The 18,622-nt window shown below is 45.5% G+C and overlaps 4 protein-coding genes across 5 annotated transcripts; 2 read left to right on the top strand and 2 right to left on the bottom strand.

Annotated features, from left to right (window-relative positions):
• Positions 1-27: 27 nt before the first annotated feature.
• Positions 28-5,312, bottom strand: lta4h (leukotriene A4 hydrolase). The gene is made up of 19 exons (XM_084701316.1): positions 5,142-5,312; positions 4,371-4,501; positions 4,035-4,155; positions 3,549-3,617; positions 3,339-3,443; positions 3,049-3,101; positions 2,872-2,944; positions 2,612-2,752; positions 2,487-2,510; positions 2,314-2,384; positions 2,105-2,216; positions 1,848-1,992; positions 1,636-1,739; positions 1,476-1,546; positions 1,282-1,336; positions 1,041-1,136; positions 843-925; positions 639-743; positions 28-478 (listed from the first exon to the last, which is right to left on the bottom strand). Exons 1-19 carry the CDS (start codon positions 5,295-5,297, stop codon positions 340-342), a joined length of 1,854 nt encoding a protein of 617 aa, XP_084557442.1. The 5' UTR covers positions 5,298-5,312; the 3' UTR covers positions 28-339.
• A 216-nt stretch (positions 5,313-5,528) lies between these two features.
• On the top strand, positions 5,529-10,740 carry dennd6b (DENN/MADD domain containing 6B). Of its 2 annotated transcripts, XM_084701318.1 has the most exons (20): positions 5,529-5,720; positions 5,966-6,004; positions 6,132-6,174; positions 6,330-6,442; positions 6,692-6,772; positions 6,902-7,007; positions 7,095-7,174; positions 7,269-7,331; positions 7,428-7,483; positions 7,610-7,732; positions 7,854-7,949; positions 8,139-8,233; positions 8,330-8,395; positions 8,494-8,558; positions 8,669-8,758; positions 8,846-8,899; positions 9,012-9,121; positions 9,252-9,354; positions 9,480-9,554; positions 9,708-10,740. In XM_084701318.1, exons 1-20 carry the CDS (start codon positions 5,568-5,570, stop codon positions 9,828-9,830), a joined length of 1,734 nt encoding a protein of 577 aa, XP_084557444.1. In that variant the 5' UTR covers positions 5,529-5,567; the 3' UTR covers positions 9,831-10,740. The 2 variants fall into 2 exon arrangements, with proteins under 2 accessions (XP_084557444.1, XP_084557443.1); XM_084701317.1 differs by having other exon boundaries at positions 8,139-8,395.
• A 250-nt stretch (positions 10,741-10,990) lies between these two features.
• Positions 10,991-14,563, bottom strand: gcc1 (GRIP and coiled-coil domain containing 1). Its single transcript, XM_084701315.1, has 3 exons — positions 14,498-14,563; positions 13,011-14,202; positions 10,991-12,893 (listed from the first exon to the last, which is right to left on the bottom strand). The coding sequence occupies exons 2-3, from the start codon at positions 14,115-14,117 to the stop codon at positions 11,520-11,522; spliced, it is 2,481 nt and encodes an 826-aa protein (XP_084557441.1). The 5' UTR covers positions 14,118-14,202; positions 14,498-14,563; the 3' UTR covers positions 10,991-11,519.
• A 267-nt stretch (positions 14,564-14,830) lies between these two features.
• On the top strand, positions 14,831-17,978 carry LOC146276477 (ADP-ribosylation factor 4). Its single transcript, XM_084701119.1, has 6 exons — positions 14,831-15,042; positions 15,603-15,683; positions 16,362-16,471; positions 16,632-16,703; positions 17,032-17,157; positions 17,257-17,978. Exons 1-6 carry the CDS (start codon positions 14,976-14,978, stop codon positions 17,341-17,343), a joined length of 543 nt encoding a protein of 180 aa, XP_084557245.1. The 5' UTR covers positions 14,831-14,975; the 3' UTR covers positions 17,344-17,978.
• Positions 17,979-18,622: the final 644 nt, after the last annotated feature.

Raw genomic sequence — 18,622 nt, 5'->3', positions numbered from 1 at the left:
ATAAAGAAAAAGGACTGAAGTCAGCAGATGTTTGAACAGTCTGTTTATTCACTGTTTAATGACATCAAATAACACCATGATTGGTACAAAAGCCTGTACAGCCAACTACCAGAGAAGCACCTTCAGAATTAGTTTAACTTTGTCTTTTCCTAAGAAAATCTCTGCCCTGAGATCGATCCTTTCATATAAACACAAACACTCCCAGTTGACACATGTCCCCTACCAGCGAAGAAGAGGCAGTTACATTATTAGGCGGTTATGATCAAGTGCTTCTTGGTTTCCTCAGTGGAGCGGGGGAGATAACCGGGAGAGTGCTCTCATTGGTAATGTGTTCCCGTTTTAGAAGCTGGTGATGTTGCCGACATCCAGCTTGAGATCTTTGGCCACCAGACCGGCCGTTACCGGGTGCATGGCTGCCCGGTGAGCCTGGAACACCCGCACAGCCTCGTCCCGGAACTTTCCAAAGCCGAACACGTCCCTGAAGAGAGAGGAGGGGGGGGGGGGCACAGAAGAAACAGGGCCGGGTTCAGATGAAAAGGACGCACCGTACCTTGTTTGAACTGATTGCCACTAGGACCATGTGTCACACGATCACAGAGGGGACCCGCACACGGGCAGGCAGACGTTGCCACGGTTACCTGAAGAGTGGCCGCGTGAACTTCATCCTCCCCTGATCTGTCGCCATCTTCAGCGCCAAGGGGACCTGCTCCTCCCATCTGGACTTCACACACAGGCGAAGCCATCTGCAGGGCAGGACACCACCATGAGACCCACACACACACACACACACACACACACACACACAGTCTCCATGGAGATACCAGGGCAGTGAGGTCGCTCACCTGAAGCGGATCTCAGAGTTGTTGTAGGTGTTGAAGTTGTACACTTCCTGCATTCTCTTCACATGGGTCAGGGGGATGAGCTCCTACAGAGACGGACAACACATTCTCATTGGACTGTTAAGCATAGAGTCTTGAACAGTACTACAAGGTTGATGTTCAGTTGCTGTGGCGATCAGATGATTGACAGATGTGCCATACCTCCTGCAGGAGAAGAGACAGGAACTCAATGAGTTGGTGGGAGGACAGAATCTTCAAGTCTGCACCACTGAAACCAGCCAGATCTCCCTCTTTGGCCTGGAGAGAGAGAGAGAGACAGAGAGACAGAGAGAGACAGGGAGACAGAGAGAGAGAGAGAGAGAGAGAGGGGTGTGAGATGAACACAAAGCTCCAGAGATAGGACTTCTATCAACCTAATGATTCTGGGCCACAGGCTTCTTACCTTGACCCATCTCTGGCAGAGAGCAACACAGGCATCAGCCATGGTGGTGTCATACCTGACATTTGGTGATACAAACATGGTGATTTTTGATGTAGGATATTTCCTACATGGTGCATAAAAGCACTTTCAACTGTATTAAGTTAGATTTGTACAATACATTCCAGTCAGGGACTGGTAGAGCAGGGTGTGCTTACTGTGGTTTGAAGGGGGGCATGCCAGGGGTGCGCATCCAAGCGTTCCAATCCACTTTGTTCAGAATGTCCACCTGGGAAAAAGGAATAGAGTGCATGCTGGTCGAGGTCTTGTCTCCTTCAGAGGCTGTTAGCATGTGGAGGTGAGGGAGGTGGTGAGTACCTTGTCCTTGAAGTAAGTGAACAGGTAGTTCTTCCACTCCTCTGTGGTGACACTGCTGTAGGCGAACATCTGGATGTAGGACTTGACGAATGCCATGAACACCTCTGAGAAAACACAGACACTGAGACATCAGAGAACTAAAACTGCTAGAATATGGACAGTGTGCGTGTCTGTGTCAGTGTGTGTGTGTGTGTGTGCGCATGTGTGCTTACCCGGTCCGCCCAAGAGTTCCTCCAGGTGATAGAGGAGCGCAAAGCCTTTCTCGTAGGGGACCGAAGAGAAGGCATCATCGGGGTCCACCTCTTTCAGGTCAGGCACCAGGTTGGTCAGAGGATTGTTGGCTCCAAACGTGTTCACCTGGATCACACAGGTGACAGTGGGCCAGGGCGCTCACGAACACGGACACACAACAGCACAGTATAGAATGTGTTGGACCGCGACCCGTCTGTGCGTGTGTGTTGACACTTACTGCCTCCTGCAGGTCCTTCCAGCCCCCGATGGCTTTGAACTGCCTAAACTGCTCACTCTCCATGCACCTGCCAATCATCCTCTCCAGGTAGACAGTGTGCCCCTCGTTCAGCCTGTTTTAGATTGACGTTTTAATGAGAAACACAAAAGAAGACACTACAAAGTCCACGTCCACCACTGACTGCCAGCTGAGAGAGGTTTGTAGCGTACCAGAAGTGCTCCCAGGTCTTATTGGTCACAAGGTTGCCAGTCCAGCTGTGTGAGATCTCATGGGCTATAACCTGGAGAGGAGGAAAACTCAAATAAACCTGGCCTTTCACCTGGCTTTTCATGGAAAAACACACACACACACACAGTTGAAGAATTAAATGCACCAAACTTACATTAGATAAGGATCTGTCTCCAGCCTGAAAGATAAACACAATAACAAACATTACCAGACTTTCCAAGGTACATTTTACGGAGTGATTAAGCTGAGGTGAAGTGTGTGTGTGGTTCAGTTCCTCACCAGCAGGGTAGGGGTGGCGAAGGTGAGACAGGGGTTCTCCATGCCCCCGTAGGGGAAGGAAGGGGGCAGGACCAGGATGTCATAATGTCCCCACACATAGGGCCCAGCCAAATCCTCTGCTGTTTTTAACATGGTCTCAGTCTGGTCAGGGTTACACACACACACACACATACAGATCAGAAACAAACAAAAGACATCTTACTTTGAATAGAATTATTGCTACAAGCAATAAGGAACAACATAAATCATGTAGAACTAACCTCAGAGAACTCAAAAGCTGCCTGATCCACAAACTCCTTCTCAGACCAAACACGAGACCTGGGGCCAATCTCTCTTGTTAAAAGAAAAAAAATAGGTTTTAGACTTCTCTAAAGCACATCCAGAGAGGCATCAGAGTTTGAAAGTGTGAAGTCAGTAGGAGTGTGTATGATGTGTACCTGCTCTCCAGAGCTCCCACCACAATGGCTATGAGATAGGAGGGCATGGGCACCTGGGAAAGGTCAAGGGTCAATGAACAGATTGTGAGGTCAGGATGCTTTGCTTACTTTCTCTTCATAATCTACATGTTGTTTATAACTGGTATGGTTAATGACAGTCACTCTGCTACATCAGCTGGCAGAGTTGTACTTTGAACAGCCATCACTATAATAGAGGGATAGAGTGAGATTGATATGCAAGAGAGAAAGATCCTACTGGAAGTAAGGGATAGGTGGAGGTATGTACTGACTGGTTGTCTGAAGCGGTAGATGACTCTGCTGTTATCCTGGGGGTCAGGGACCTGACCGTCACGAACAGCACTCATGACTGCAACCAGCTCCTTGGGGACAGATACCTATACACACACACGCACACACACACACTGATATTACCTTAAACTGAGCTGATGTGTTCAGGTTTCCTGGTACAGATGGCGTGTATGTGTGTGTGTTTGTGTTACCTGAGCATAATAGGTGTGCTTCACTGAGGGACTATCCTGACAAGGGACCATGCTTCTGCAGTGGTTGGCCTGGAGAGGAGATAAACAGTTTAGATCTCATGCAAATGAAGCAAAAAATGTTTTAACATTGTGGATAACTTGTAGAAATTCCCTCAGGAAGTACACTGACATAGACGGCACTTAATAGCACATTATGTTTGCACCATTATCAGCAATAATAATGGAGGGAGGCAATGATCAAGGTCCCTTAAATGTGCTTATCAGTTTAACACCTTTGTACACAGGTAACAGTACAGAGAGAGGAATATCTGGATGAGGGAAGGATGAAAAAAGAAAATGGGAGGAAGAAAATAATATCTACAAAAGGTAGAATTTGTATAATAAAAGTTGTTTTTCTGTCTAACCACTAAAGGGAACAGGAAAATACTTTTGGATGTGTGTATATGAGTTCTCAGACTGAAGACAGGTGGGTATCGTGACAGCTACCTGGCACTGGCTGAAGAGGTAGGGATGTTTCTTTCCAGCGGTCTGTTCAGGAGTGAGCCACTGCAGAGCGGAGGCAGTGGGAGCCGTGTCGTAGGTCACCTCCACTATCACATGCTGCCCCCTACAACACACACACATTTCCAAGAAGCGTTTCTCACATGGCACAACTTACATTTGGAAAAGATGTGAGAGAAAGGCATATTGCCAAATATGTTATATGACGAGGGAGGAGAGAAGATTGAAGAGAGAGGGCCACTATTAAGTAGTGGTTACCAAAACTGAGAGCCATGACCTGACTCTAGCTTTGAGGGATGTGGCACTGCTGGTTGAGGTTACCTGGAGAGATCAAAGGGTAATGTAATCTCCAGAGGAGTCCCCATGTAGCTGTGCTTGGGTCCCAAAGCAAACTTGGCTGCCTGTCCATTAGCTGTTACCTTGGAGATCATCAGATCTTTAGTGTCTAATGTCTGTTGGTGATGAGGACAGAAAGAAAGATTGTACATAACCTCCTTCAGACATACATACTGTTAATAAGCAGATAGAAAACACAAACAATAAAACCAAATAGATCAACTGGAATTCTGAAGGCTTCCCTTTAAAGACATATCCTTCTGGCCCACGCCCGAATAACAGTAGCACACCAGTGAGAAGATCTGGATCTAAGTCCACACACCTGTCAAAGTCCGAGTCTGGCTGTCTATGGCTTCATTCTACGTGTTTTGCTCATTTTTACAGGTTTATAATATTCACGTAATCTTTAGTATAATACTAATGAATACTAAGGAGTAATTGTAATACGAATTTAGAGTCAGTTGAGAGCCACGATACTATCTTCCCTAGCCTGGTGTGAACGGATCAATAGTGAATGTCTGAATGTAGTCAGCTGTGATCAGTCGCTTCAGTAGGCTCTTTCACGAACGTGCGAATTAAACAGATTATGCTATTACATTTTCACACTGTGATCAACCTAACAGTTGTGGTGTTAACACATGAACGGCAACCACAAATAAATATAAATGAATGAATTTCAGACACATGCTGCCGCCGGTTAATAGGCGGTATCCCACCGGTTGTGACCGAAGACAGCTAGCTTAATGAATACTTTACCAGAGACGAAAAATGATCCTCCAAAACTTCGATGGTTAGTGCAACCTTCGATTTCAGTACATGGCATTCAAAGTCAACATTGTAAGTGAGATTCAGGTGCTTCGTGAGGCATTTGGAGATGGAGGAGAAGGAGCAGGGATCTGAAGCTGAAGCCATGATGCGTCTTGAAACCTAAAGAAAACGAACTGAATGAGATTTATTGAAAACTACAATATACTCAGTGTGGCGACTTGTGTGCATTGTGGGACTTGAAGTTAACTCTTGGCTTAAAAATGCCGGACTCTTTACAAATGTGTCAAGTAAAGAACTACAATTACCAGATGTATCTCCCTACCATCTGTATCATAGCAAGGCCTTCTCGCTAGAGGGCGCCGTGATTGAAATTGTTTTTCAGAACATGACGAGGAAATGGACTCTTGACTCGTGATGGACCCATTTGACAACTCTGAATCTCAACAAACAGAGACGGAGAATGCAGCAGAAAATGCAAAATCGCGTTTGCCATGGGCCCGGTTTTCGTCGTGGCTGGAGTGTGTCTGCGTCGTTACCTTCGACCTCGAGCTTGGACAAGCCATTGAGGTACGGCGGCAGTGGTCAGCAGCATCCACCTTGACAGGTGTTGTTTACAGACAGGCAGTGATGCTAGCTAGCTAAATATAGCTGCGCTAGATATAGCTGGCTAACTAAATACCTATTGCTATGGATGGACTATGTGAACCTCTTAGGCAAACATTCTAGTTTCTTAATCGGTCAAGCTGTCAAGTGTGTTGAGAGTGATGTTACACTTATTATGCGATGTTACACTTTCACTTTGATACCCTCAGCTGGTGTATCCACAGGACGTGAAACTAACCGAGAAGGAGGTAAGATTTAGTACAATTCAAGTTGTAGGCTAGTATCCTGAATTGTCCTTATAATGTATGTACAGAACCTACGCAAGGATATTTCCATTATGAATCTCCAAATCATAATTTTTACCTTGCCTTGCAGAAAACCAGCATTTGCTACCTATCCTTCCCCGATTCTTACTCAGGTGAGTAAATCCATCATATAGCTGTCCCTTCCGTGGTCCTATAGTCAGTACTGCCAGCCATGACATCAGTTACGCAACGGCGTAACCACAGACCTATAGTCAAGAGATCTAGTTTCTTGGCTGGGTGGTCAACTGATGTCTGCCATATTTCCAAGGATGCCTTGGAGACACCCAGTTCAGCTTCAGGCTACGCCAGTCCGTGGGTCGCAGCGGGTCCTGGTTTGGTGAGGAGGATGCATACAACAGGGATGCACCTGTCACACTACAGGTGATGTCACTCCTCCCAGCCTAGCCACCTTCTCAGTCTCTCCACTCTCCCAGTCTCTCCACCCTCCAGTCTCTCCACCCTCCCAGCCTCCCCACCCTCCCAGCCTCCCCATTCTTTCAGTCTCTCCAAATTCCCAGTCTCTCTACCCAAGTGTCTCCACCCAGACCTTTGCATGTTGTGATGTTACTCGATACTAAATGTTACTAGCAGCGCTTGCCATAATGTTAATTTAATATTGTTGTCTCATAGAGAGAGCTGGCTCATTTCTATGGTTACGTGTACTTCAGACAAGTCAAGGACACTTCTGTCAAAAGAGGCTATTTTCAGAAGGTGAGATGTAATGCATCTGCTTGCACTTTTAAGGTCTCAGGTAACAGGTTTGTGGTGAGATGAGCCGATGTGTATTGACTTTTCTCTCTTTCTTTCCCTCCCTCTCCATTACTCATCCTCCCTTCAAAGTCACTTGTTCTAGTGTCCAGGCTACCATATGTCCACCTTTTCCAAAACCTACTGCAGATCATAGCGCCAGAGTATTTTGAGAAGTTGGAGCCCTGCCTTGAAGCTGGTCAGTCAATAACATATAACTCATCTGTGCTTCTTGGATTGGAGATCTTTCCTATAAACGTCTCTACTTCCTTTCTCTGATCTGCAGTGTGCAACGAGCTCGACCAATGGCCTTCTCCAGTGCCAGGACTCACACTAAATCTACCTGTGATGGGTGTGGTTTTGCAGGTAAAATACATGGCCATGCTTGAGACAATGGACTGTATGTTGGGTGTGTGCGTGTGTGACTATGTTCAGTGTGACATGTATGAACTCCTTTCAGGTTAGGATTCCTTCAAAGAATGACAAGCAAGGAGGAAGCCCAGTAAAGCAGGCCCTGAAAGAGGTAAACTACTTCTAATCCACTAAAATTCACTTTTAAGATCAGTGGAGATCATTCAGTGGAGGATAGAATCTTGATTTCTCTTTCCATTTTTTCCAGAATCTTCTACCAGCCCCAATGATGCTGCCCACCATACATGAGCTGGATCTGTTCAAGTACATTACAATTTCTACTGTATTTTCACTAGTTGCATGAAATGGTTTTTGTCTGTCATTAGGAGAACACCGAATAAATTTCCATGAGTAAAATCAGTCTAACGGGACAAGCTTTGACCCCGCCAGGTGTTTCCAGTCAGTCCTGATCCACCTGCAGATGCTGTGGGAGCTCATGCTGCTTGGGGAGCCCATTATTGTCATGGCGCCATCTCCCGCGGTCTCCTCGGAAACCGTGCTGGCTTTGGTGAGGTAATTGCAGCCTTAGAGAAGATACAGCTAATGTGATGGTCATTTCCCTTCCAAATTCTGATCAGTTGTGTAGTAAATTGTTGAGTATTTCCATATGACCCCGCCCTTAATCTTTCTCCAGCTCGATTTCTCCGCTGAGGTATTGCTGCGACTTCCGGCCTTATTTTACCATTCATGACAGTGAGTTTAAGGAGTATACCACCAGGACACAAGCACCGTGAGTGAACAGCTCTGAACTACCTACAGTTGACTAGCACTGTGTAGTAGTAGTAGTAGAAGAATCAGTTGTTCCTGAATTATTTGGAGCTCAAATATTTTTTTCCTCTTCCCCCTTTTTTTATCGCTGTCTCTCTTCTTCCTTCTCCCTCTTTGTCCATCACTCCACCTCTGACCTCGTGTGCTCCAGGCCTAATGTGACCCTAGGTGTCACTAATCCCTTTTTTATCAAGACTTTCCAGTGCTGGCCCCATATTGTACGTATTGGTGAACTCAAGATGTCTGGTAAGAAGAAGCCTGTCTACAGTCTTTCTGCCTCATGTTTACCTTTCCACATCACCGGGTTCTATCAAACATCTAATCTCCTTGCTGTCTTTTCAGGTGACTTGCCTAAGCAGGTGAAGGCAAAGAAACTAGCTAAGCTGAAAACATTGGACACTAAGCCAGGTACAATTTGGTCTTACATCTGTCGCAAATTATGTTTTAATTAAAACATAACTTGGTTTCACTTAGTAAAACACATTTCTTACTCTCTGGTCTTTCAGGTATTTACACTGCATACAAAACATTCCTTCACAAAGACAAGTCCCTCCTCAAAAGACTCTTGAAGGTAAGTATGAGGTCCACTGCACTGACAAGTGTCTAACCCTAACCTCTTTTTTTACTCCATGTCTCCCTCCTTTTTAGTCTCTTTCTCCTTCTTTCCCTGCCTGTCTGTAGGGAATCCAGAGGAAGAGGCCATCAGAGGTGCAGAGCGCCATCTTGAGGAGACATCTGTTAGAACTCACTCAGAGCTTCATCATACCACTGGTGGGACCACTCACTATCTTCCTGTCAGCTTCCTATCAGCCGCCCACTGTGCATCCTGTTTGTCTCACCTGTGTGCTTGTCTCTCAGGAGCGATACTTGGCCAGCCTGATGCCCCTGCACAGGTCTGTGTCCCCCTGGAAGGTGGGTAAACGTTGTGGCGTATTCTAGAACGTTGGACTTTCTTCAAGATTGACATCTTCTAATGATACAAATATGTGTGTGTGTGTGTGTCCTTCCGATGCGTGCCTCCCAGACGCCACCTCAGATCCGACCCTTTAGTCAGGAGGAGTTCATTTCAACTCTTGACCACGCTGGACCCCAGCTCACCTCTGTGCTCAAAGGGGATTGGATGGGCCTGTACAGGTGTGTACACCTGATGGATTCGACTGTTAGCTTATCTGTCTCACTCCTTTCTCTTAGTGGACATACTATAAATGGATGTCAGTCAGACAGGCTATAACCTTGTATTTTACTGTATTGTATGGCTGTTTAGGAGATTCTTTAGGTCACCCAACTTTGACGGCTGGTATCGCCTTCGACATAGAGAGATGACCCAGAAACTCGAGTGTATCCATCTGGAGGTCATCTGCGATGCTGTAAGTTCATCCTGATACAAGTTTGAGTACAATCACTACCATATTGCAGCATAGTCTCTCTACCAAACCCTCCGAGAAACCTGGGAGATCAGTGGTTGAACATCTGTTTTGATTTGCTCCTTTAGGACCTGCTGGGTTGGACTAAAGACAAGTCAGAAGTGGAGATTGTGGATCTGATTCTGAAGCTGAGAGAAAAACTGGTTGGTATAACAGTGTCATCTACCATTGATGCAACACTATCACCGTTTGCAATCAGTGGCAGAAGTAGTTTTGCAATAAAAATACAACTGACATGTTTGGAAGTTGGTGGTGAGGGCTAGGACTAGATGTTGACTGAGGTGCTTTTGCTGTAGTTGAAGGCTTCCAGGCAGCAGCTACCAGTGAAGGAGGGGGTCCTGGAGAAACTGGAGGAGTACATCCTGACTGTCATCAGCTCTCTACCAGAGGATCTGCAGACTGTATTATACAGGCACTGACACACACACACACACACATATATCCCCTTACCCATAATAATGTTTAATTTGTATTTTCACAATCTATTGCCATCTCCCAAACCATTATCCCTTATGAATAGGGTGGTTGGAATTTAGAATGTACTGTAGCACAAATCAGATTGAACTGGATGTATTTAACATTCCAGCCACATTAACTGATACTGATAACTGCTAGGGCATTTTAGGGAAATGTAAATGTACACCTGTGGTCACTTGGCATTTGTCTTCAGGAATTGTTACTGTAAGCTTTTTTTAAACCATTATTTATGCATGTGCAGCCCTTTATATGGCAAAGTCAAACTTGTTAAGAAGATAGTAAACTGGTGTTTGGTCATGGACCTACCTTATCATTAGAAACCTCAATGGCAGAAAACCATGTTCTTTACTTTCCACAGTGCTGCTATAAGAAAGGTAGAACACTTTTGATCTTTTACAGTTTTGTACTTAAAATGGCAAATGTTGGTGAAGTAGTATACACAGCACAGCCAAATGAATCCCCATTGATTCTGCAATACTGCAATGTAGTGTGTGGAGTGCAAGATTAATTTGTCAAAAGAACTTGAATGTATGTTTAACATTTATCAAAATTAATTAGGTCACAAAGAACATTGTCAGAAGTGATCTCATCTATGGTCAGGTAATTTATAAACGTCCTTCTACAAAATCTTGTTGATCTTGTTCTTGAATGCAGAGGCTGTTTTGTACTTGACAAGACTGAGACATTGTAAAGACATTCATTAATCACTTTACATTTTTTCCAAGATCACGATCACTTGTTACACTGCAGTGAATGTAAACACAATTGACCTCGTACACTTTACTTCCTTGCTTTTATTTGTTTTTCTTATTGTTTACAACGATTTTATTAAAAAATGTTATTTGGGGTAAATTAAGTATTTAGTGTCAGTACAGCTGAGGAGTCATAACTCAAATAGCTTACATAGTCTATGGATCCAGTTAATGTTGGAATTTTTAAATTTTGTTTATACAATTGCCCTTCAAGTGATCTAATAAACTGCCATTAATATTGATATCAAAAGGTGGCAATGAAGAGTGTAACCAATAGAAGTTCAAACTAATGCGTTTAGTTTGAGACTGACTTCACAATGGGTGCACTATAAGCAGACATTTTCCTGAGATTCAACACGAAAATAGTTTTATTTAATCAAATCAAAAATATACATTTCAATAACATTGTTTTATCCATAAAATGTATCATCCTACTAAGAAATTTAGATGATTTAAATAAAGTACAGATTACTTCATACCATTTTCTGTACAACAAATGTGATAAAGGTACAGTTGCTCTCAACAGTGTTACAACACCTGATATAGATACATTTACAGAAATGTAATTAATGGCAGAGATCAGATGCAAATACAAGGGGTGGAGTTAGTTGAAGTTACTGAGTTAACATGCTTTGGAAGAAGGACTTCCTGAGACAGATGTTTCCTCTGCTTCAGAACATATTGCTCCTTCAATAACGACAGCTCCCTTACAACGTTTAAGAATAAGGTGAAAGGAAAACCCCAGTGTTAATGCCTCAATCAACTCACCAAAATAAATATACTTTATCGAAGCAATCTTAACAACACACGTTGACCATAGGAGGATAGTTGCTGATGACCGCAATGTCAATATCCCCGATAAGTCCTCAGCAGCTGTCTCTACCTCTTCCCTGCAGTGGCCCACCACGACTGGCTCTGTAGTTTGAACACGGTCTGCTTCTCCTGGGGGCTGAAGTGCAGGATGGTCAGGATTGCGGTCAGGGTCTGCTGACGCCCGCTGGTGTCCTGCAGGGTCAGGAACTTGTAGATTACATTCTTGAGGTACTCCAGGTTGGAGCCCTCCCTGCCTTGGTCCCTCAGAAGTTTGTCCAGCTGGTCGCGCAACTTGGCTACCTCCTCGTCGTACCGCTCCCCGTTTGCGATCAGCTTGCCCTGCATCTGGTGCAGGTCTTCCTCCAGGCGGCGTTTCTGGCGCCGCAGGCAGCCGATCTCCACCTCTTTGCGTGCCAGCTGCTCGGCGTACAGCAGCAGAGTGGGCTCACTGGGCATTGCCAGCCTTAACGCCTGCGCGAAAATGTCACTCTCCTCCTGAGCCTGGTCATCCATGATGGAGTCGGCGCTGTAGCCGCCGCCGACGTCAGCTTGTGCTCTTGAGTCGGCCGCTGCCTTTTCGTCGCTGCTGCTGCGCCCCCGCTGTGCGGCGAGGCCGTGGCTGAAGGCAGCGGAGCCCCTCAGCTTCTCCAGCTCCTGGTCCTTCTCCGCCAGCAGGGCCATCGTGCGGTCCCTCTGCCGGTGCAGTTCCCCCTCCAGCCTGAGGAGACTCTCTCTGTGCTGGACTTCTGTCTTATCCAGTTCCTGCTTGTGGCTCTGCTGCAGCGTTGCTAGGCCCTGCTGACGCTCCTCCAGCTCCCGGCGGTGCTTGGCCTCCGACTCGTCGCTGTTGATGCGCAGGTTGATGTACTTCTCCTTCAGCTCGGCCAGCTGGTCGCGAGCCTCCTCCAGCTCTTTGGCCTGGCTGCCATCCTTGGCATTCTTGTTCTTCAGCACCACCTGCGCCCGTACCTTGTAACGTTCAAATTCCTCCTTCAGCTGACGCAGCTCTTGTTGGTAGTACAGCACTGAGGTTTTCTCACCGTCCGAGGACTCGCCCCCTGGACCTGTCCCCAGCTCGCCCTCCATCTGAGCCAGCTTCTCGATGTCGGGCACGTGCTCGGGGCTCTTCCGCGAGGCTTGCACCAGCAGCTTCTTCACCTTCTCAAGCCGCTCCTTCAGAACGTTCACATCCAGGTTGGTCTCGTCCACGGTCAGGTCGGAGGAGCCCCTGTTGGAGGCAGCGATGGCCAGGGTCTTGTTCTCCGTGTCCAGCTGGAGGATGCGCTCCCGCAGCCTGTGTGTGGTCTGCTGGTCCTTCTGCCTGGCTCTCTCACATGCCCCGAGGAGCTCAGAGAGCTCTGAAACCCTCTCCTCCAAACTTGCCACCCGGCCCTCCTCAGCTTGGGCTAGCTCCCGAACCCGCTCCTCTGCCTGAGATGCCTGCGGACATGACAAGCGTAGAAGAGCCATAAGACACTGACTCATTGGAAACCATGATGCAATGGATGTTTATTATGACAGACATTATACTCCTGGAGTGATAAATCGGTTACATACCTTTTTTATCTCTTGTTGTAGCTGCTGATGGAAGTGGCTCTTGAGCTCTGCCATCTCCTGCTGCAGCTCGTCCACCCGCGGGTCAGGCTTGCTTTTCTCCACTTCTGCCACTTGCAGGCTCCTCTTGATCTCCTCCCGCTCCTGGATCACCTCCTTCAGCCTGGCCTCGTAATCCAGCCCCCTGTCTGCAGCCTGGGTGGTCTCCATGAGGGCCTCCCTCGCATCCTCCAGCTTAATCTCAGCATCCTGCCTCTGGCCCCTCTCTTCCTGGAGGAGCTTCTGGAGCTCTCGGAGCATGAGGGCATGGTCGCCTTGCTCCTGCTCTCTTTCGTGCTGCTGGGTGATGACCCGAGCCTTGCTCTCCGCCAGCTGGTCCTGCAGTGCCTGAAAGTCAGCCTCATGCTGCCTCCTAGCCTCCTCCAGCTTCCCCTGGAGCTCATCAAACTCCTGCTTCATTTTACGCTTATCGGCCTGGAATGAGGCCTCCATCCTGGACTTTTCCTGAGTGACTGTTGCAAGCGAGCTGGTGAGGGTAGTCAGCTGGGTCTTCAGTTGCAGGACCCGCCGGTCAGCCTCTGTAGAGGTGGATGGGGCTGCCGACTGCTGCTCAGAGCTTCCACTGCTGCTGGAGCTAATACCACTCTCTGACCCGCTGGCCTCCTCAGACCTTGTGGACATGGAGGGGCCTCCAGGGCCGCTGGCTCCCACCTCTGCTCCGGAGCTTCCCGGCTCCTCCTCAGCCTGGTCGCCCTTAGTGCTCCCACTGTTGATGCTGGTGGCTGTGTCTGCGGACGCTGCAGTGTCAATACTGTCCTCACTGTGCAGGGAACAATGGTCATCTGCCAGATCAGGGGGCACAGGGTGTTCAAAGCCAGCACTGAGGGAACCATCTTCATTTCGTTGACTGAGGTCAACCTCCTGGGAAACAGTTAGTACTTTCAGGCTAGCCTCTAGAGCCTCCTTTTCCTTCAGTAGGCTCTTGTATGCCCTGACCACATCCTTAAAGCGGGTTTGGTACTGGATCAGTTGCTTCTTCTGGCCATCAATGGTGTCCAGTAGTTCTTTTTTACTGGGGCCACCCCCAAAGGTCATTCCAAACTTCTCCATGGCTTGAAAGGACCTCGAGGTCTATTTTGAGTTCTGTTGCTTGACGTTCAGCTGGGATCCATATTTACCTGCTTAATTTAAAATCCTGAAATGGGTACCAATAGAGAGGAATCATTGTTTGTCGTGAAAATATATGTGGCTGAATGTATGAGTTTAAATACATCTACAATTGTTTGTTAATCTGACTCTCCGGGGTCTACACTCAGCGATAGCTAAACCACTAGCAGCAGCACGCTAAAACAACACACATCTAACTAAAATAAGCCGTGACAGGCTGTTACGTTTTTTCGCTATCTTGACCAAGGGCAGATTCTGAGAGTAGTTACAATTTCCATTATCAAAATATCAATTGGAAATTCCGTAAAACTAGATCTATTTACCTCCGGAATACGTGTCAGAAACAGCTTTGCAAGCCAATCCACTTCCGTCCTTCTGTGAAGTGAACGTGTATAATAAATAAAGTAGGAAGATGCAGGCTACCATACACAGTCTGTAAATGCGGCCATCTTGTGAAGGTCTTAATATTTTTTAACCGGTCTTCTTGGACAAAATAATATTAAATCAACGTTTCTACAAACAAAGTAAAAAAAGTAAAAGCCGTTTTACTATACACGTTGATATCAAGTTTGCCAATTCCGAGATAGCCTTAAAGTCAAGCACAAACATGCACAGGAAGTTTTGCGAATAAAGCTGTCTGATGACTGACGTCATTTATTCCGCGTTGGCCTGGACGTGGCATCTTTAGAAGACAGAAGAGCTGCGCCCATTCCCTGTCCGGTTACATTAAAATACGTTTACATTTATCTTTTAGGAGATCAATTTCTATAATTCAGCGGTAAAGCGGGGCTCTTTCGCAAAATGGGGCTGACAATTTCGTCGCTATTTTCCAGACTTTTCGGCAAGAAACAGATGAGAATACTTATGGGTGAGCATTTGCTAAGTAGCTTGCCTAGCTAGCTTTTTAACTAGCTAACTGGAAAGCTAGTTTTTCATCAGTGTCAGTGGGTTGCCATAAGTCAGACGCACTTTGTGTTTGTATTGATAATGTCTGTACTCCTGCTTGTCTCTTGTGCCAGGGTCTATTCTGTAACAAGCCGGGTCATTACAACATAAATATACTTATACTGTGTAAGGCTAGTATTTTCTACTGTTAGCTTCTAGCTCGACCAATTATGCTACCATCTGAATTGCACAACTAGTGGTTATGGCATTGTTGGCTGTTATGCGTAACTGGAGTTAAGTTTTAATCTTAAACTGTTGAGATGCCATAAAAAGACTGGTCTGCTTTGAAGATTGCTACTGTATTATTGGTCTAACGTTATAAATAATTACATTCATCATAACCATGCACTTTATTTGATTCTACCTGAGAATGTGTAATATACCACCTAAAGACATTAGCCTTTTTTTCAAGAAAACGTATTTGTTTGGACAGGGAAACCTGTTTTGTTTACTTTGAAGTTTTAACTTTGTGTTATTTTACAGTTGGTTTGGACGCTGCTGGAAAGACCACTATTCTCTACAAACTGAAGCTAGGCGAAATTGTAACCACTATTCCAACCATCGGTAAGGTCCTTGGTCATCATGCTCGTAAACATACGCCTTTTCTTAGCTACTAGCAGTCATTTAGAAGCGTTGTGTGGAAGCACTACTTCCTTAATCATAGACACAAGGATTATGATTAATGATGGGTGCCTTTTGTCAGGCTGTGGTATAGTGCTATAATGTGATATAGAGCGTCTATAATGGTCGGTGAATATTTTACCTCCATCTCCTACCATATATTTCGTTGGTAACTCTTGGTTACTTTTCTTTTTTACCATGGTGGTTTGGAAAGGATGGAAGTGGCATGGCATGGCATGGCCATGGTTCTGTGAGAAAAGCAAAGAAATGTATTGCCTCCTGAGCGGTTCAGGCTTGCAGACGAGTTAGCTCTTTTGATAACAAAGATTGTTTTGATAAGGTTCTATAGAAGTTAAGTCCACTAGCCAAAGTAAGTGTATAAAAAAACAAAAGATGGAATGGAATGTCTCATCTGATCAGATATACTTAAATTGCATACAGATTATTTTATTCAAGGATTGTGAAAGAACTAGTATCGCATGATTTAATATATCAACATGAGCTTAAGTTTGAATGGCATGAATAGGACATGGCTAGTTTTAATTTAAGTTGTGGTCTGGCTGGTAATAACCTAACAATCATTAACTAATGATCTTTTTTTTAAATCTTGTCTGTGGACAGGCTTTAATGTGGAGACAGTTGAGTACAAGAACATCTGCTTTACCGTGTGGGATGTGGGTGGTCAGGATAAGATCCGGCCCCTGTGGAGGCACTACTTTCAGAACACACAGGTACAGCAGTCCTTCCACATCATAATGTAGACAGTGTTTTCCAGAATAAGCCAAAAACATCTTGTCTAAATGGTTTACATACATGAGTATGACACGTTGAAGAGAGAAATGATCTGTGACAAGTTGTGACCTAAGTGCTAACAAGACTTTGACTTCACAGGGCCTTATCTTTGTAGTCGATAGCAACGACAGAGAGAGAGTAGCAGAGTCGGCAGAAGAGTTGTCGAAAATGGTAAGTTTATGGCTGTGTTAATAGGCCTAAACGTAACCAAGTCTATTGACTTGCCACTATTTAGCCTTCTGTTGTTTTACATATAATGGTCTTTCTGTGTTGGCTTGCATTTGTGTGAAAAATTCAAACAAAGACTTGGGCAAATAAAAGAGTTGTTCTGTAGTGAATCAAGTTATTATACAGAGGTTTGTCTGTCTTTGTGACTACCCATTCTTCTCCATTGGCGCATGGTTTATGATTTTCCACGTCACAGTGCTTCCCTGCCATGTCACACTCCGCTGCCCTTCTCTCTCCTTTCTACTCACCCTTTTACTCTTTCAATACCCAGCTGCAAGAAGATGAGCTGAGAGAGGCAGTGTTGCTGGTATTTGCCAACAAACAGGATCTTCCCAACGCCATGGCAGTGAGCGACCTCACAGACAAACTGGGCCTGCAGAGCTTGCGCAGCAGAACCGTGAGTTTCTTTCTCAGTACTAGTAGTTTGCTCACACATACTCGGTGACCATTTTTTATTGACACTGGCTAAGCATGTTACTCTCTCCCTTTTGTATAGTGGCATGTGCAGGCTACCTGTGCGACCCAAGGCACAGGACTTTACGAGGGACTGGACTGGCTATCCAACGAGCTGTCAAAACGCTAGAGGAGAGAGCAAAAAACAGGAGCGGGGTCGGAGTAAACAAGAGATCTGAACATGCCCAGAGAGAGGGGTGTGGCATGTGCTGAGAATTCCATCAGAAGAAAATGACAACTTTTTAAATTATCGGTGTGTCCGTCTGGTAGAACTTGGAGTTATGGACTTTGCGATCAGTTCCTGTTCTGAAACACTTTTCTCACTTCATTCTTCCGTTTTATTCTGTGTTGTACTTGCAGATGTTTCTTAGACTGTTTATATCTTTCTTTTTACCTCCCAACCCCCCCCCCCCTCCTCAAATTTGTTTTTTTGAGTTGCATGTTTTCAGAAGGGGGAAAACACCCAAACAAAAATAGAATCATATGATGATTGTGCTGATTTTGATTGTTGTGAAATGAACAGGAGGTTTGCGGGTGGGTCAGGGTGAACAGGAATGTGTTGGGCCATCAGTGCATATTGGAGGGCAGAGGCCTGTCTTGAGGTACAAGCCTAATCTGCCTCCCTAGGATTGGTTGACCCATTCCAGGGAGCTGGACCTGAATGCCATTTCCATTTCTAAACAATGTGAAGGTTGCTGCCAGGTATTCAGTCATTTCAAGGGCCATTTTGATGCAATAAAATATTTTCTTTCCTTTTCCCCTCAACTATTGAAATGCTATTGCTTGTATCTAGTGGGTATATACAGGGATCCCGCGATGACTTAAGTCTAAAAGTCAGAATTTTACATTTAAGGCCTCAAACATCTTAAACAGATTTTCATCCGAGGTCTTTAATTTGATTTAGTCTAAAAAAGGTTTTACACTGGCTCATTTCCAGAAACGCTGGCTGCAGAAAGTTATTACAAAGTAGTAAAAAAGTATTGAGTCGTAGCCTACAAAGTGGAGCTCTAGAGTCCAGGGTTTCAATTACAGGGGGACTTGACCCCCCCAATTAAGACTTGGACCCCCTCCAAAGAGGTAAAAACAACAGGTTGGGGGGGTTGATACATTTATATATCGTTCTTACCTGTAATCGTAAAAATCATTGACATTTGGACCCAGGCTGTTGCGGTACTGCACCAGCATGTCTGAAAGAGCATGCATACTTACCCAGTGAGCTAACGGGAGCACTGTTTTCTGACACCTCAACTCAGCAGGTTGTTACAACTAGATAGTTCAACAAATTTAAATGTTAAGTGGAGATTCTTGTGATCCCTGGTAGCTCAGTGGTTAAGGATGTGGGCTACTGTAAGAGGGGTCTTGTGTTCAAATCTGGCTGAAGGATCTTCCAGCTCAATGTTTGCTCTTCG

Source organism: Hypomesus nipponensis, chromosome 7, assembly GCF_054491055.1.
Source record: "Hypomesus nipponensis isolate SF chromosome 7, ASM5449105v1, whole genome shotgun sequence".
Lineage (NCBI taxonomy): Eukaryota > Metazoa > Chordata > Actinopteri > Osmeriformes > Osmeridae > Hypomesus > Hypomesus nipponensis.
Note: the sequence above shows the minus strand (reverse complement) of the source record. Positions and strands in the feature narration are given on the sequence as shown.

What these genes read in the sequence shown, in the direction of transcription:
- gcc1 (XM_084701315.1), bottom strand. Translation starts at nt 14,117, where the DNA reads ATGGAGAAGTTTGGAATGACCTTTGGGGGTGGCCCCAGTAAAAAAGAA. An exon ending in TACAACAAGAGATAAAAAAG is followed by an intron (nt 12,894 to 13,010) that starts GTATGTAACCGA and finishes TCATGTCCGCAG; the next exon opens with GCATCTCAGGCAGAGGAGCG.
- dennd6b (XM_084701317.1), top strand. Translation starts at nt 5,568, where the DNA reads ATGGACCCATTTGACAACTCTGAATCTCAACAAACAGAGACGGAGAAT. An exon ending in ACCGTGCTGGCTTTGGTGAG is followed by an intron (nt 7,733 to 7,853) that starts GTAATTGCAGCC and finishes ATCTTTCTCCAG; the next exon opens with CTCGATTTCTCCGCTGAGGT. An exon ending in GGTCTGTGTCCCCCTGGAAG is followed by an intron (nt 8,900 to 9,011) that starts GTGGGTAAACGT and finishes CGTGCCTCCCAG; the next exon opens with ACGCCACCTCAGATCCGACC.
- LOC146276477 (XM_084701119.1), top strand. Translation starts at nt 14,976, where the DNA reads ATGGGGCTGACAATTTCGTCGCTATTTTCCAGACTTTTCGGCAAGAAA. An exon ending in AACCACTATTCCAACCATCG is followed by an intron (nt 15,684 to 16,361) that starts GTAAGGTCCTTG and finishes GTCTGTGGACAG; the next exon opens with GCTTTAATGTGGAGACAGTT. An exon ending in CAGAAGAGTTGTCGAAAATG is followed by an intron (nt 16,704 to 17,031) that starts GTAAGTTTATGG and finishes TTCAATACCCAG; the next exon opens with CTGCAAGAAGATGAGCTGAG.
- lta4h (XM_084701316.1), bottom strand. Translation starts at nt 5,297, where the DNA reads ATGGCTTCAGCTTCAGATCCCTGCTCCTTCTCCTCCATCTCCAAATGC. An exon ending in AGGATCATTTTTCGTCTCTG is followed by an intron (nt 4,502 to 5,141) that starts GTAAAGTATTCA and finishes CATCACCAACAG; the next exon opens with ACATTAGACACTAAAGATCT. An exon ending in TGTCTCTTCTCCTGCAGGAG is followed by an intron (nt 926 to 1,040) that starts GTATGGCACATC and finishes CCGTCTCTGTAG; the next exon opens with GAGCTCATCCCCCTGACCCA.